Raw genomic sequence first — 17,261 nt, 5'->3', positions numbered from 1 at the left:
GATAAAGGAGGCCCACATAGGGCCACCCGTGACCACCGACACCTGGCTCCAACAGCGGGTGACAGTACCGAGGGCCGGGGCCTGGGGATCGGAAGGCACTGCCCCAGAGCTTGGGGATGTGGCCCTGTGTTCCCTGACATTCCTTTAAAAATATGCTGGCAAAGAGTAAACATTTAAAACACAGGGAAGACAAACACCAGCCCTCTGAGGGTCAGATCTGCGGCCCCCCCGGCCCCGACCTCCGTGAGTGAGCCCTGCTGAGCTACAGTGAAAGGCCAGTTCTCAGGAGCTAAGAGTATCCGAAACTAAGGTTTATTTTTTCGAAATTTGGTTTTCTTGAGGTTGCATAGTAAGGGTAACAGGGCCAACCACGCGCTGTCTGAGTGACACCCTGGGAACCGCTTTATTGATCAGAAATGCCCCCTGACCCCGGGCAAACCTCCACGAGGCAGACCACAGGCCACACCCGCGGGACGGGGCTCTGTTCCTCCTGTGGGACCAGCTAGCGGATGGGGAAGGTCTTCATTAGCTCGCATCGACGGTCCAGGAGCGCAACGCCAGTCACAAAACAAGGGCCCGGTCCACACGTGTTCAGGGCATCAGCGGGTGCCACTGGCTCGTCGGGGTCCGAGATCGCGAGCATCATTTCCTCGTGCAGCCCACCCGGCGCCCCTTGGTGACCCTATCTGCACCGCGAGCAGTGTGGGCGCCGGCAGCACCGAGCTCTCAGGCAAGAGAGGGCGTGGGTTTGCCTAGGCTTTGCCACAGATTCGCTTTGGTCTCTCCACATGCAAGAAGGGAATCAAGCAATCGCCCGTCTCACGGGGGTCTCATGGGGGTTGTTGTGACGGTGCAAGGAAGACCGAGGCACTGGAGGGTCTCCTGGGAAAGGGGCAAGAGTTGTGTAGATGTTTGTGATTCTGCCTGTTTTTTCTAGAACGTAGTGGAACACTGGGCGTGTCGGAAGCCACTGAAACATCCGAGTAACCCGTGACAATAGCTGACATTCACTGAGCATGGACTGGAGCTGGGCACTACTCTTTGAACTTCAATGGGTGAGCACATTAAGGCTCTGAGGGCATCAGGGCTCCGTTTTATAGATGAGGACCCATTTTACAGATGAGGACACTGAGGCCCGCAGGTGCTCAGTCACGGCCCGGGGATGAGGCTGCCGCCAGGGCCCACGTGACTAGCACCACACTCTACTGCAGGCGTGCTTCCCGACAAAACCTCCCAGGACTGGTCCGGAAGCCCCACTAGGTGGGGTGGGCTGAGCTGCAGTTCCTGCCCTGGGCTACGGTGAGGTGGGAAGCAGGCGGCTCCCACCCTCTCCCTTCTCCCATGATCAATCTGTGCGAATTCCTGATTGACAATGGATCTGGTGGGTCTTTGGCTCTGAAGTGAACCTTCTCCCTATCACAAGGGGCCGGAGGTCTGGACCTGTCTCCGCTTCCTCCTCACTACCCCCCCCCCCTCCCCCGCCACCGCCGTCACTCCAACTTCCACCCCCAGGTTCGTGTGAGCAAAACCTGTCACGGATCCCCATGGTTTTTTGGGGGGCGCTTCCTTATCCGATGTCTTACACAAATCTCTTGCCCTTGGCCTGCCAGCATCCAGCCCACCAGATAACTCTGACCGGGGCCATTTCCCCCAGAGGCACCGGGGAATTTCATTTGGCAAACCCTGCTAAGTGGCAGCCCTCTGGGTTCCCTGCCAGTGGCTCCATCGGCAGGAGCGTGCAGGGGCATTTCGCACATATGCTCTGCTTGTCCTTCGGGAGGCGTTCACCTGGGATCCTTGCAAAGCGGAGGAGCCCTGAGAGCTGGTCAGAGGCAGAGAGACAGGAGGGAGCACCGTTTGCTCTTGGACACGCTGAGCCCGAAGACGGGCACCGCCGGGCCGTGTCCGGGGACAGCCGCCGGGTAACGTGTTTTCCTTTTAATCAAGGTGAGAGCCGCGTGGTTCCCAGGAATCGCTCTCTGTCATGTACTTGGATTACAACGGGCAGACCTCTGCAATGGAGCCGCTGACCCATTTTAATGAAATGATTTTGCAATTAGATTCGATGGACTAATGTGTTCTTCCCAGCATCCCCCCTGCGGTGTTTGTTATTGCCCTGGTTTGTAATAACGAGGGGGTCGGAGTGTAATATTTCGTGTGGGTGGAGGCCAGAAGTGTTAATCATGGCGTAGGCACGTAAGCAGAAGGGTCCGTCCCCAGGCACAGCCCGCCTGAAATGCCACCTCCATCGCTTCATTTTTCATGATCGAAACGACCCGGGGTTTCTCGGAGCCATTTGTTCTGCCTAATGCTCATAACCACCAGAAAGTATTTTTAACTTTCCCAGGGCTTTAGAAGTCGGTTCCCATCTCACTGCGCATTTGTCACTGCCAGAGACGCTGAGCCAGGGAGGGTAACCGCACCAGGCAGCCCGGGGCTCTCTCCGGGGCGGGTTCCGGCAGGAGAGCGCTCGGGGGACTTGCAAAGGGGCCATAGAACGAAGCCCGAAGCCCGGTTGAACCGGGTCTTGGGAGAGCTGACGTCACGGGCACTCCTCCTCCTGCCCGGGTGGTCTCCTCCCCTCCCGGGCAGCTCAGAACAAGGACACTGGGTACATGATCACAGAAAAGCTTTAATAGATCGGGTGGGGAGGGGGTGGAGGTCCACGGCAAGGCCATTTTATTACGGACCGACCCCTGGCTGGGCAGGGAGGAAGCCCCAGTCGCCCTCTATGATGGATGCGGCTGCAGCGCCAGACTGGCCCGGCCCAGCTGCTGTCACCAGCCGTCTGCTCTCTGTCATCCTTCCGGTGGAGCGGAAGTCACAGCTCCGCCATCACCTGATGACCATGGACCTGTCCAAACACACGCCCAAGGCTCTCTTCCTCTACCTCCAGTATCTCTAAGGCGGGCAGGATGAAAGAAAGAAGGAAAGGAGCAGGAAGAGGGATGGGGGCCGCGGGAGGCCTGCAGGCTCACCAGCTTGGAAAGAGAGTTATGTGGACAAGCGAAGGGTCATAAGTCATGAGTGGAGCCAAGAGGACATTGCCAGGCGCAGTGGGCGAAGACGGGGAGCAGACACCGGCGGCTGGAAAATGCCAGCTGTGCTAACGGTGCCTGGGAATCAGGTGGGTGAACAGCTGTCCCAGGCAGCTCTCCCCGCTATTGTGAATGTAGCCATATGCCTGAGGCAGAGGGAGATGCCAGTGGCCCATTGGGCACAGCCTGGTCACATGCCTGCTGCTGAGGCCCAGGGAGGTGCCAGCGGGAGGGTACTAAGATGGACACACTCCCCAAGGCCTGGCCCTGGCACGGTGGGCAGCACCAAGGAGCTCAGAATGCCCCCCGACCCTGTTCAGAGGGAAGGGGATTTCTCCAGGCCCAAGGACTTGTTCTGTACCATATGGATCTTGGCATATTCACCCCAAGAGGAGGACCCATATAAACAGCGCTGCTTGCTCTCTTTCTTCCTCAAGTTATTTTCTATTAACAGAGGAAGCTTGAAAGGGAATGTTAAAAAAGGACATTTCAATTCCCCATCAACTCAAGTCAAAGTCTTTTTGATGTTATGATTCAAGGCAATGGGACTGGCCACAGGTGGGAAGGCTGAGGACTGCAGACATAAAGAACATTAGAACATTCACGGTGCAGTCAGGGGGCCTGGGCAAGTCGGTGAACCTCTCTGAACCTCGATGTCCTCATCTGTAAAATGGGACTTATCGACAGGGTTGTCGTGAAAACTGAACACGGTAGTGACGTAGGACAGCGCAGTGCCTGGCCCCCAGGAGCACTCAGTACATGGTAAGGGATTCAGAGAGGATCACAGGACTCCCGGGTACTCAGCCAGGCGGGCACGTGGCTGCGCGGTAACCTGAGAGAGGAGATAGTCGAGTCACACATCCCCGAGGGAGCCCAGAGCCCGCTCCTGGGTCTAGGCCAGGGTTCGGTTCCCACCATGGCTGTCTCTCCTGGGAGAGGGCACAGGCTCCATGACATGCACCATCAACACAATCCTCTGGTTACACTGGGTCCAGGATTTACCAAGAAACAAGCTGAATGGGAGGCGCCAAGACCCCTCTCTTCATTATCAGACAGCAGGTGTCTGCATAGGCGTGTGGCACTGAACTAACACCATGGAAAGAACCTGCGCTTGAAGATCAAGGGAATAGACTTCAGTCTATACGGGCCCAGGGCCCAGGTGCTCCTAAGGAGTGGGGGTCAGGTTCAGAGGAGTCTCCCAGGTTCCATCAAAGTCTCGGACTCACGCCCATGGCCCCCTTCCCCTGCTCACAAACCTTCCCATAAAGACGGTGGGTGGGGGCGGGCCTAAGCACTGTGACCTTTGGGTTCACTACACTTGGGTAAAGGACCTTGGGCTGGGCTTCTTCCCCGAAACAATGGGGCATAGGCCTTGGGTGTACCTGCTCCCTTTGCGTGGAAGATACGACCGATGGTTTCTGAGCTTGGACCTGTTTCCTCTACCCGGCTGGCATCCAGACTAGATTTGGGGAGCGGCGGCTCCATTTGGGGGGATGTGGATACACATCTTAGCCTGGCCTCAGGGTGCTTCTCTGCCCCTTTCCGCCCGTATCTCTCCCTGGAGGGGAGGCACTCGGCGGTGTGAAGACTCCCACCCTGCCCAAGGCTGCCCCGAGGGTGTGGCGGGTGGCGGCTGCGGTGTCCGGAGCAGAGAGGTGTCCAGCGGTGCGGTGCGGCGGGCCATGCTGCAGGAGAGCGCGGGGCCTTCCGCGGTGCTTGACAGAACCATGTTCCGTTTCCATCGTTCCACCACATGGTTAGATCAAGCACAAAGGAAAGCCCTACGGACCGGGCAGTCAGGTCAGGAAGCAGCGTCAGAGAGAGGACAGCTCAGTGGAAGCAGCGTGGAGAGGCGGGAGCCGGAGGAGGCCCCACGGAGCGTGATTAGTACCAGGAGTGGGGGCCGCGGGAGCACTTCCGAAGACAGGAGCCCCCGCCCCGAGCCCACCCCAGGAGAGACACTGGAGGGGGGGGAAGGGAGGGGGGAGACCCAACACCTCCAGTCAGGATGTCGGGGAAGAACGCACCCTTCTCCAGAGAATGAAAGTAGCGGGTGTCTGTCACATCACAGCCTGAACTGAGCCTCTGCACCCCACGCGGTCACCCCTCTGATCCCAGACGACGCCAAACTCGGCAGAAGGGCCTGCTGTGTGCTCAGTCCCGAGGCCCCCACAGCAGACTCCCCAACAGCCTGCCCAGCTCCTTGCTAGAGACGTGCCACCATTCCCGGGGGCCTGGCAAAGCCGCTACGATCTCCAGGAAAAGCCCCCCGATGCGTCACAATTCAGGAGTCGCCTCAGTGTCCTTCAGGGTCCCCAGAAACCCCCTGGCTGATGGACGTCCCTCCCAGATTGCCTGAGATATAATGGGGGGGGGGGGATGTCCGAGGGAAAATACACGTTTCTAGCAAGGGAGGCAGAAGGGGGAGCCAATGGGGCCCCGCACTGGGACGAAGACCGCAGTCACAGGGGTCTGAGAACACGGATTTCAGAGGAGGTGCCGGTGCTCCCAGGAGGGGCCTCTTTCAGATTAAGAGGAGGAATGAGGGGAGGACACCAGTTCCAGGCCCTTGGTGAGTTCCTAAATTCTTCCATGTGAATCACGGGGTGGGGGTGGGGGTGGGGAGGCAACAACCAAGTATTTCGGATGTCAAGGCCCAGGTGAGGATGCCGGGCTTTATGTCCCTGGGATCCTACAAGAGATCGGGCAGCTTTCGTGCACCTGCTGGCTCGGGACTCCCCCCACCCCCACCCCCCAGCCACTGGGAGGAGATGTGTGTACCTGGAAGAGACCTGATCCAGGGCCAGGTGACCCCCCTTGCCCTGCCCTGTGTTGGAGGGATGGGGTCACTGTCCTTCCACAGTGTGCTTTTGGGACGAGACCATCTCAGCATCTGGACGTGCACAGGTGTCTGCAGTGGGTGGCCAGGCAGCCAAGGGCACTGCGCAGCTCTGGGTCTGGCCCCTGGTCTTCCTAAGCCCTCCCCTCTGACCGACCAGAGTTGGCCGCTGTCATTCAGACCCAACCCCGCCTGGACCCCAGATAGGCAGGGCTCTGTAAGTGCTCTGGTTTGGGGATCTGGTGCTCAGGTGTGACAGGCCCTCGGGGCCACAGCAGGGACACAGCCCGCTCCTGCCCCAGCTCCCAGCCTGAATACCAATGAGGCTTTCCTGCTCTCTGGTCTCCTCAATGACAGCCAGGGGAGGGGCCAGGGAGAAAGCTATGGAGTCTCCACAGCCCGTCAGAGCTGGGTGTCAGAGCTTGTCCCTTCTCCCGTGTGGCTCCGTCTCTCCCTCTCTGGCAGGGCCTGGTGAGCCAGGGGCTCTAAAGCTCTAATTCCCTGAGTGCCACGCTGTCGGCCACCTTTGCATATCTGGCGTCCCCACCTCTGGACTTTTTGCCAGGAGAGTTGCCTCTTGCTGCCGGGTGCCCACACACACAGTGGCGGGGGGTGGGGGTGGGGGAGAAGGAGGGAAGACGGCATCTTCCAACTGCCCGTGCTCCCTGGGGTGGGCTCGGGGTCCCCACAGCCAGACGGCGCCCTTCCGGGAGGACGTAATCTTGGGTCAGATCACCCCAGCTGGCAGCCTCTGCCTCTAGCCTGACCTGCTGCTCAGGGAGGTGGGCGCGGCTGATGGAGCAGACGCAGGGCTGCTGGAAGCCCAGACCCACCATGAGGGGCTTTATGTGCTGCAGGAGCCGCCCTCAAATTGGCTCCTAATTACATCAGCTGCCTCTGCAATGGGGCGCTTTTAGGGGGAAGTAAAACGCAGAGTTATTATCTGTCAAATCCACTACGTGTCACCTGCCCCTCCTCCTTTCTTCCTGGAAACAGCGTTAGGGCTCTGGCTCTGCTGCCCAGCGTCTCCCAGAGCCCAGGCCTCTGAGGCTCAGCAGCTCTCTCTCTCTCCCTCCTCTGCAGCTCAGAAAACAGAAGCATGCAGAATGCTCTCGCTTTCTCTGCCTTCAGAGCAATAATAGAGGGAGGGGTGTCCATCATGTCTGCTTAGTACGGATTAAAACAAGATATTTAGAGAGGGTCAGGCCAGGGGCCGCCCTTTGTCCTTGTCTGTTGCATGTGTATTTCCCACCATTCCTGCCCCACACAGAGCAAGCAGCCGATCCTGCCGTGCAGAGGCAGGTAGGCTGGGGCGAAGCTAGAGTCAGAGCCAGGCTCCACCGCCCTGTGTCCTGTGTCTACTCGCTACTTTCTTTCTCCTACTTGACACCCCCCTCTCCCCCCATCTCAGCCTATAGTCATGCTTGTGTCTCTGGGAGACGCCAGTCTCAGACCCTGCCCCCCAGAACCCAGGCATCGATCTGGAGCCCGACACCAAACAGGACCCCTGTGAGAGAGACTGAGGATCGGGTTGGACCTGCCTTCCTCTCCCTCTGATTGCCCCTCTTCTTGAGCACAACTGCCTGTCAGAGCGAATGAACGCGGCCGTGGCCAGACAGGCGCGGGACCGAGGGGACAGTGTCAGTCAGGAGGAGAGGCCCCTGGGAGGGATGGCTGAGCCTCAGGGGCAGCCCTGGGTGGGAGGAACTTCAGACAGGGTTCAGGGATGGGGTGGAGGGAGGAGCCATTAGACTGGGAAAGACAGTCATTCAAGCAGCTGGTCCTCCTTCCCAAATGCTCTTCTCTCCCAGATGCTGCGAGGAGCAAGCTAGACCGGGGTCCGGCCCCGCCTCCACCATGGCTGGCTGTGACCTCGGGGTGCCTGTCACCTCTGAGCCCTGGGCTCCCTCTGCTGCAGGGCGGGGCCAGTCCTGCTGGCCACACAGGACTCTGGGAAGAACCAAGCAGAGCAGGCGGCACAGTGCTCACCAAGGCGAGAAACTGCTCTCCAAGCAGACATGCTGCTCTGGGGAGAACACCGGGAGCAGGGCCTCCTAGTGCCCAGACTCCCTGTTACCCCCAAGCCTCTCCGGGTGTTTGCTGCTGTTGAAAAAATAAAAATCAAATAGCTGAAGTCATGCACGTGCTGGCTTTTCTGGAGACGTGGACTCAGGGGTCTGACTCGGAGGACAGGAAGGGCTTGCAGGCAGCAGAGGCCTGCCCTCGGGCCCTCTCCGGGCCGCCCAGCTGGCGTTGCCCGGGAAAGTGTGCTTCCGCACGGTGCTCTGGGGCGGGGAGAGGAGAGGTTCTTGCTGACACTCGGATTGTGAGGCTGGTGCAGCATCTCAGCACGTCCCGCTATCCATCTCTTACCGCTGGGAACGCAATGCGGCTTGGTGATTTTTTTCCAGGAGCAAATGACACAAATGACAGTCATCTTTAACTGACCATTCCCCTAACTACTGGGTCAAGGAGGGCGACCTCCCTTTCCAGGAAGAGCTGAGGGCCCCCTGCCATTCAGCCGGTGTCTCTGCCGGGGCGGTGGGGAGCCAGGCGGCAGAGGGAGCCTGGGGACCGGAGGGCAAGGCTTGCTCTTTGGCGATCAGAGTTACCAGTCTGGCGGGGGGAGCTGGCAGAAATGCCTGTGAAACCTGTAATCCACTGTGGTTGAAGGGCTGCACCAGGTGGTCTTAGAGGGGAGAAGAGGCCCCCAAGATTGTACGCTGCCTGCAGCCTGGCCTGTGCAATACCTCTCTACCTGCCACTTGGGGAGCACACTTTAGACACTAGGAAAAAATGGGTAAAAAGCCCCCCCCAACCTCTAGCTTCCACCTAGCCCCGGAGATACGCTGCCGCCTGGCCTCCGTCTCTCCTGAAACCGCGCATCCCCCTGCTGCCCCCCTCCCCGCCCCATGATTTTACTGTGTGTGTGTGTTTTATTTTAAATCCATAAGGTAATTGGTTTTCTGCAGGACTAACTGAATTTCCCCAATTTAATTTGCAAAGCTGCTCCCAGGAGCCACTGCAGCTCGCTGTCCTCCAGATCGGATTACGGGCCTCCGGGGGCGCCGAGGGGAGGTGGGCCCGCCCTAACCTGATTACCTGAGCAGCGGAACTTCTTGCTCTTGACCTGGCTGATGCGCTTGTTGGCCAGCCGCCGGGGGCTGCTGCAGCGCGCCCCGCTGGTCTCGATGGGGTTGTCCTGCAGGTAGTCCGCCAGCCACTTCAGATGGCAGTCGCACACAAACGGGTTTTGGGCTAAGTGGCTGGGAGAGGGAGGGGCGCTCATCAGGGGTGACCTGTGGTGCCCACACCACCCCCTCCCGCCTGGTGCTGGGCCCTGGCCATCCAGTGCATGGATCCCTCCCTCATCACCCCAGGAGGCCTGGGGGACACGGGCTGCTTCCAGAGGGGACCAGAGAGGGGCTGGGGACTCGGCCTCGCCCACCCGGGGCAAGACCTGCCACGGATACCCCCGACCCACACCCACGCCAATCCCGATGGGCAAAGCGAGCTGCAGGCCTAGGGTGTGTGCGTAGAGAAGACTGTGTTTATGTCTCTGAGCTGTGCCACACAGGCGCATAAGGCAGCTGGCAGGGCGACGGGCACATGGGGGTGTTCCATAAAAAGCAGCGGCACGGCTGCTGTCATCACGCCGTCGTGAGCGGCACCGTGGCCTCGCTCTCCTTGGCTCGGTAAGAAAACCCTGCAGAGCTGCACACAGTGCCTGGCACGTGGTAGGGGGCCAATAGGTAGCAGCTGTTCCTGCTCTTTATTGGTTCCTGAATCTTGCTACGGGCCAAGTGCCAGATGACTCAGACGCCCCAGGCTCACGGCCAGGCCACCGGCTGGGGTGAGGGTCTCAGCGTGGGGCTGGAGCATCAGAAACATGGCCCGAGACCTGACCTGTGCTAGGTGGTCAGCGATCTCACGGACCTATCTGTGAACATGCACAGTGCTTGGGAGTGAGGAACTGCTCCCAAGGCGGGAGGTGAAATACTCCCAGGGTGCCCGTATCAGAGGGTAGCCGGGTGGGGTGGGGTCGGTTGTGGTGGGTTATCCCTAGAGAATATAGTGGCTGCAGTGAATAAGAGAGCAGTTGAGGGGCAACTCTGCCCGGATTCAAATCTGGATTCTCACTAGCTGTGCAACCTTGAGTAAGTTACCTAACCTCTCTGAGCCTTGGTTTCCTCTCACAGAACTGGGGGATCATAACAGCACCTACTGCAAAGGGTTGTTATGAGGCTTGGAGGTTTGCATCCAGGGGAAGAACCAAGTGTGACGCCCTGCATGGTGTGAGCTCAGAACAGGGGAGCTGTACCGGTGCCCACTCTGCCCTCAAGCGGGGGTCCCCGTGGCCACGTGCGGGTCCCTGCGGCCTGGGCGTACTCACAGCGTCTGGATGGCCTGCAGAGGGGCGAAGAGCCCCTTGCTGATGGTCTGCAGCTTGTTGTCATAGAGGGAGAGCAGGTTGAGGTTCTGCAGGTCCTGGAACGTGTTCACCCGCAGGCAGTTGATCTTGTTAGCATTGAGGAGGCTGCAAGTACAAGAGAGGCGGGTGACTCGCTGACGCTGGTCGTCAGCCGTGGACCCAGGGCTGATGCAGGGACCGGGCTGCAGAGCTCCCTCGCTCTCCTTGCAGCCGGGCTCCTGCTGCTGAACAGAGAGAGAGGGACTCGCCTTCCTGTGGCCACAGACACTTAGAAGATGCCTGGGCATGGGAATGGGCATGAAGGGGCACCATGGCCACTGTGCCGCCCTCTGCCATCATCTGGAGCCACCCCTCGCGCCCACGCCCAGGAGGAAGGCTGGAGATGGCGCCCACGTGTGTGGCTTTCTGCTCTAGAATGCAGAGGTTCCAGGACTAAAAAAAAAAAAAAAAATCATATGCACAACTGTTTCCAAGCTGTAGTTGACTGACTAAAGGCCATTCTGATTCAGAAAAGTCCTTGGTTCTTTGGGATCACTTATTCCACTGGAAATCTGATGAAGTTAAAACGCAGTGGTTCTCAAACTTCTGGCCCTTTAAATACAGTTCCTCATGTTGTGACTCAACCATAAAATTATTTTCGTTGCTACTTCATAACTGTAATGTTGCTACTGTTCTGAATCGTCATGTAAATATGATATGCAGGATGGTCGTAGGCGACCCCTGTGAAAGGGTTGTTCGACCGTCAAAGGGGTTGCGACCCACAGGTTGAGAACCGCTGCTATAGAGCATCCTCCCAGAAAGCACACATCCGTGGGTGGGCTTGTATTGCACTGTTTTCTCACTCTCTCTCTCTCTCTCTCTCTCTTTCTCTCTTTCTCTCTCTCCCCCAACCCCCATAGAAACATGCCTTTTAGGTAGAACTCAGTCCGTCCAGCACAGGCGATGCTGTGAGGGGTCAGGGAGTTTTCCAGATGCAGCTGGAAAGTCAAGCAAATTTGGGTCCCCTTAGGACCCACACTCCCCAGACTGACTAGTGGTGCCCTTGCCACTGGCTTAAATTAACCTCCCAGCCCCTCTTAAATGGAAGCAGGGGAGGGGGAACCGAACTAACCAGCTAAACGTGGAAGTTTTAAAATTCCTATTTTCAGGGCTGGCCCAGAGCTTCCCTCGCGGGGAGCAACCCACGAGGCTCATAACAGACTGTCTTGTCTCCGGAGGCCCTTGATGCCAGGGTCCCCGGAGCTTCCGCTGGCAGCGGTGGGGCTGCCCTGGCGGCGGAATCATCTGTGCCACCTGTTCCTGCTGCAGCCGGTGTGCGGGCAGCTGCGGCCGTGACAAGTGGAGGAACTGCCTGTGTAATCTGGCAAATAATGGGCAGGGTCCCCAGGGCTCGCACAGATGTCCTCCTGCCTCACGCTGGAAAGGAGCTCCTGTTGCTGGAACACGTCTCGTGTTTGCCAAAGTGCCTTTCTGACGGCCTCCTCTTCTCACAGTCGCCTGGGCAGATGGGCAGAGCGCGCCTCTCAAGTCACAGGTGGGGAAACCGAGGCCGAGTGGGGAGGGGCCTGTCTGAGGTCACATGTTGGGAGTCGTTATGATCACTGGGGCTGCAGAGGGACCGTGTCTTCTGTACGAAGGCCTCACCTCCTGCCCACACCTATCCCCTTTGTAGCTCCCTCGCCCTAGAATGTCCTGTGCTTTATAGATCACATTTTAGTCCAGGCCCCTCCATGTGGGGCATTCTGAGAAGGATGCCAGGGAGCAGAGAAACAGGGAGCAAAGCTAGAGAGCCCACAGGGCCAAGCACCCAAGAGTCAGGGACAAACGGACCACACACACACACACACACACACACACACACACTTTTTGATTGGTTTGTTTAAAACAAGAAGTATGTGGTAAATGACTTGTTCCAAACTTTGATATTCAGGGCCTCCCGAGGGCACTGTCTGGGCTGGCGAATAGTGAACCATTTAGCAAAGAGGCCCACTCAGAGGTGCCGTCCGATGGCCCAAGGATAGGATCCTCCCCGCAATACAGTGCAACATCCCACATGTAAATATGTTCATTCAGTCCTCCAAGTGTTTAAAATCTCTCTCTCTCTCTCTCTCTCTCTTGCCCTCCCTCCCTCCCCCCCTTTCCCCTCTCCCCTCTCTTTCACACACACACATATATCATATTTCTATTTTCTTTTGAAAAAAAAATTCAAAATCTGGGTCCACTGAAGGCAGCTATGGAGTGGCTGCCCCTTTCGATAGAACATATGCCCTGTTTGCCACAGGCCTCACTTCTCCCTATTGTCTGCCCTTCACTATTCCACCTACCTTGCCTGCCTGCGTAGGCATTTAGATTTGAGACGCTAGTGCAGATGCATAAGCCCAATTGCAGGGCTTGGTTGTGGGGAGTGCAGGACGCTGGTCAAGGCAACCGTGACCTGCCTTGAAAGAATCCAAACTGCATCCGCTCTGGCACCCTCTGCTCCCCTCAGAACTTCCAAGGCTTCTTTTTCAGACCCAGATGCTTTCTCATTCCCTGCTGCTTCCAGATCTCTCGGCATGGGGTGCTATCTCTAAGATGTGAGGCGTCTCACCACCCAGGCTGGCAGAATTACTCGCCAAGACAGCACGGTGGGCGGCCTGCGTGGAGCAGGAGCTCAGGGAAACACGAAGGGTGCTGGCTTGGTCCCCTTTGCTCTCCCAGGATGCCTGGCTCCTAAGGCACGACTCCGGGGTGCAGGGAAAGGCAACATTAAGCTGTGTATCCAGATCGAAGTGCTGACGGCCTCACTGATCCCAGCCCGGGAGGCCTGACAGCAGGTCCCTCCTCTCTCCTCGGGAGGAAGGCTGGCAGCCACTCCCGCCTCTGCTCCGTGCATGAACACGGACAAGTCGGAGGGGCATTTAAGAAACACCCGGTCATGGAGCAAATAGAGAGCACACAGCTACTGGAAAGGGGTTCGGCAGCTCGACAAGAAGGCCTGAGCACAGGCCTTCTCCCTCCTCACTGCGCCCTCTTTCTTGATCTGCCCTGGTTCTCGCCCCTGAGACATGATGACAATCATGAGTCATCTCGGGAGACCACGGTCTGTGTGCAGCCAGGTGCCACGCACTCTCCATAGCCCTTTCTGTGCCGTATTTCCTCTCACCCGCATGTCCTCATTTTGCCGATGAGGAAACTGAGGGTCAGGGTGGCCCCCCCAGCAGTAAGTGAAGCTCCAGCCACTCGACTCCACAGCTCATCTCTGACCCACTACGTACAATCCATATTCTCTCCTCCTGGCCGATGGAAGGGGGTCCCGTCCCTGGGGAGGGGCGCTTTTGCCTGGCTCTGGAATACACTGGGCGCGCCTCAGGTGGACGGGGTCTGGTTGGGTCTGAAAGACGCTGCTGGCCTCTGGGTTGTGTAGAGGCACCTTAGGAAGGACTTGGCACCAAGCTGGCAGACGGGCTGCTCAGCACACGGCCGTGGGCACGGAGGGGCCGGTCTTCACTGATGGTTCGCCCCTGCACCACGCAGGGCTGCGGCCTTTAGGGACCACTGGCTACATGCTGATTTGGGGGGTGGTGTGCTCTTCTGTGCTCCCCTCTCCTGAGCTCTCAGTCTCCTCTGGGCAGGCCAGGGGACAACGATGAAGCAGAGACGACAGCCTCCCTCATGGAAGAAGGGGCGCTCCAGCTTGCCGTGGTCAAGAGGCTGCTCATATGCGAGCTTAGAACTTGGATGCCCCAACTGGCTCCCAGCCTGATGGACTTACAGTTGGAACCAGAGAGTCAGGGGGCTGGGGCCATGTCGTGTTCATAACTATTTCCCCAGAAGCAGATCCAACCGTGCTGTGGGGACACCTGCTCCCAGACCCAGCACCCAAGGGAACCTCAAAGTCATATAAACAAAAGGGAAGGCGTGCTGTAAGGATCAGGCCAGGTGAGCATCTGTGGTCACAGGACCTAACAGGTAAAAAGTCCTATGTGTGGCCAGGCACTCGCCACGCGCCTGTCCAATATTAACTCCCGGAAGCTCCCCACAGCCCTGTGAAGTAAGTGTTCTCTCCACCTGACAGAGGGCACCCCTGGGACTCAGAGAGCGCAAGTGCCTTCGCCCAAAATTGCACAATTAGCAACCAGTAGATTGAGAGCTGGATCCATGCCACCTAAGCCCACAGACTTTACTCCTGGCCACCGTGCCCCCGACGCTCAGCCCACTCCCACGAAGGGACCGGGAATCCCCGAGGGCCTCCGGGAGGCGGGGGCCTCATCCTCCCAGCCACTCTCAGCCACTTAGTAATGAGTCCATCACAGAACCAAACCAAAAGAGCCGGGCTTCGCAGAGGAGATGAAGGCGAAGGGTGCCACCTCCTAAATTCACTTCCCAGGGTAGCTCTGCCGGCACCCGCCGCCCCTTCTCGGAGCACTTTCAGCGTCCACATATGTTCCGTGTCAAGAGGGATTAGCGCTCAGCCCATCGACTAACCAACACAACATGCTGCGGAGAGATAATCCTTTCCAGGAGCTGCGCCTGCAGGCAAAGCCAGGCAGGAACCAGGAGCCGCTGGGGACCAGGGCGTGGAGCTGGGGGGCGTGGACCAACCCGTCCTGCTGAGGAGGGCTCCGGCCTCCGGGCCTCCCGGCCTCCTGTCCTCCTCCTGCGGGGGGATGGGCCTGGCCGGGGCAGGAAAGCTCCCAGGAGCTCATCACTCCGCAGCTTGCACTTCACTCACTCAGGTCCAGGCAATACGGGGAGATGGACCACAGGAGGGGAGTGAGGTCCACCCTGATCAGCGAGAAGCACCCACCACACCCAGTCTCCCAAAGAGGCCACCGGGCAGACCACTGAGGCCCCTTAGCAACTACCCTGGGCCGGATCTTTTCGTTGCTAATTCCCCCAGGGCCCACAGCCTTGGCTGCTAGGCTGGGAAAACACAGACATCTGGGGTCAGGTTTAAGGATGACTTGCATTCAAATCACCGTGGCAACGCCAGCGGTCCACATGTGGCTTCAGTGGCCCAGAGCTATCTTTCCCGGGTGTTCATATCCTCATAGCTGCCGTGGGCCGCGGGAGACAGTGGCCTCTCTCCTCCTGGGATAGGGGGCTTGTGTGGAAATGCCGAGTGCAAACTCCAAACTCCGCAGTGCAGGGCCTTCTCTGAAAGCTGGTGCCAAGGAGGGGTGCACCAGCTCCTCCCCAGAGAACAGGGAAGCCCCTCCAGGAAAGGGGGGCAAAGGGCGGGCCCAGGCTCCTGCCAGGGCGGGCTTCACGGCGACCCTGTTCCTAACTTGAGGCTAAGGAGTCACTTGCTGCTTCACACACACTCAGATGCAGGTACACGGGAGGAAAGACGGCACCCACAACCGCAGGGCATGGAACACTTTCTAATAAAGGCTCTTTGTGGTTACACACAGACCTCTGTGTATCCCGGGCAGTATTCCGCACCATCACACATCGGCATAAATGGTTAGTGAGGGCACCGGTTAGGGGAGCTCCTCTGGACCCCTGATTAAGCTGCCGGCTAGAGAGTCAAACCTCCCTCATTAATTTGTCTTCATCTTTAAAAAAATTTCTCTACAATTAACCTTCTGCCATCCTGAATTTCTTTATCCATTAATTGTAGTGAGACCCACTCTCCCGCCTCAGAACAAACATGCTCTCATCCTTCCCCTGTGAAATATGGGAGATTCAGTCTGACCTTTGGTAGCTTACTGAGGCCTGACCCGGGAGGAGCCTGGCGATGCCTGGCACTGTGAGATCGGGGGACTCTGACCTGTCCAGAACCTCCTCTGCTCTGTGCATGGGTGTTCTGGGCCACGTCATGCTACACGCTCACTAGAGGACACGGGGGAGTCCTCCTAGTCCAACAACGGCAAGGAGACTGTCCACATCTCTCCTGATAATGACTGCACCGCTGGCCACTGGTTGTCATGGTGACGCCGGATGCAGGGGAAATTGCAAATGCAGCAATGCCATCGGGTGGCCTGTCTGAAAAACAGGATCTCCTTCAGCTCCACAGACTCAGGGGGGCCCTGGGAGCAGGGTGCACACAGCTGGGCTCTCCCAAGGCAACCAGCGGGAAGCTGAGATCCGGAAAGCTGGGTTGGGGAGCCCTCACCTGTTCTCAGGAGACCAAGGGACCTCCCCTGGTGCCACAGGCTTGTCCCTCCATCCCCCAACAGCAAGTCGGGGAGGGGAGAAGGGAACCTGCCTATTGATGGCTACCTGGTTACTAGTAAGTCCTTTAAGAGGAGTCCACCATTCACTCAGTGACCAAGCATGGAAGGTCCCAGGCTTGAGTCTCCCCAAGGGCTTTCCTTAGGAAGCTCCGGTGCACAGAGGGAAGAACTCCTCCCTCCAGGATGAGTCAGAGAGCATGTCTGCCTCTACTGCTGGGAGCATCCTCAGCATCTCCCTCTCCCCAGTTTAAGGACCCGCAGCTCCTCGATCACCATCTCCCAGGGCTCAGGGCAAGCATCGGTGGGGCGGCGACCCCCAGTCAAAGCACGTTCCATGGAGACGAGGCATCCATCGCAAGAGGAGCTGACCACAGCCCCTTCCTCCTGGGCGGAGTCAGTGAGGATTCCTGTTCTGGGTTTCCCCAGGTAGTTCTGCGGACCTGCCGTGCCTGGGTCTGCAGCAGGAGTGTCTGGAGTGGATTCCAGAATCAGACTTACATGCTGACGATGGCCAGGTCACTCAACCCTCCAGTGCCTCAGTTTCCCCATCTGTAAAGTGGGCTTCCATCATTTCTGTAACCATGCGATGGGATGGTGCACGTGACGTTCCCGGGCACAGGTCCCGGAGCATATTAAGCATTCAGTAAAAGCAAGCACGCTTATTGGCGGCAGCGGCGATACCAGGGAAACAGCTGGCGAGGGAAAGTGAGCTGTAGGGAGTGATGTTTTGCTCGCTGCCCGGTAATTGGCATGTTGCTTGGCAAACTCTGAGATCCTCAAATGGTCTTGTC

At 58.2% G+C, this 17,261-nt stretch overlaps 1 protein-coding gene across 1 annotated transcript in view; it reads right to left on the bottom strand.

Moving 5' to 3' along the window:
* Positions 1–17,261, bottom strand: part of SLIT3 (slit guidance ligand 3) — a 524,056-nt gene that overhangs the window by 49,488 nt on the left and 457,307 nt on the right. The window contains exons 13-14 of the mRNA XM_070414445.1: positions 10,271–10,414; positions 8,980–9,143 (exon numbers count right to left, since the gene is read on the bottom strand). Coding sequence (XP_070270546.1) covers positions 8,980–9,143; positions 10,271–10,414 — 308 coding nt within the window. The remainder of the gene's footprint in view (positions 1–8,979; positions 9,144–10,270; positions 10,415–17,261) is intronic.

The sequence above is a fragment of the Myotis yumanensis genome, unplaced genomic scaffold, assembly GCF_028538775.1.
Source record: "Myotis yumanensis isolate MYYU_CA2020_CCGP unplaced genomic scaffold, mMyoYum1.0.hap1 SCAF_5, whole genome shotgun sequence".
NCBI classification, from domain to species: domain Eukaryota; kingdom Metazoa; phylum Chordata; class Mammalia; order Chiroptera; family Vespertilionidae; genus Myotis; species Myotis yumanensis.
The sequence above is the reverse complement of the archived record's forward strand: the minus strand, read 5'-3'. Positions and strand labels throughout refer to the sequence as shown.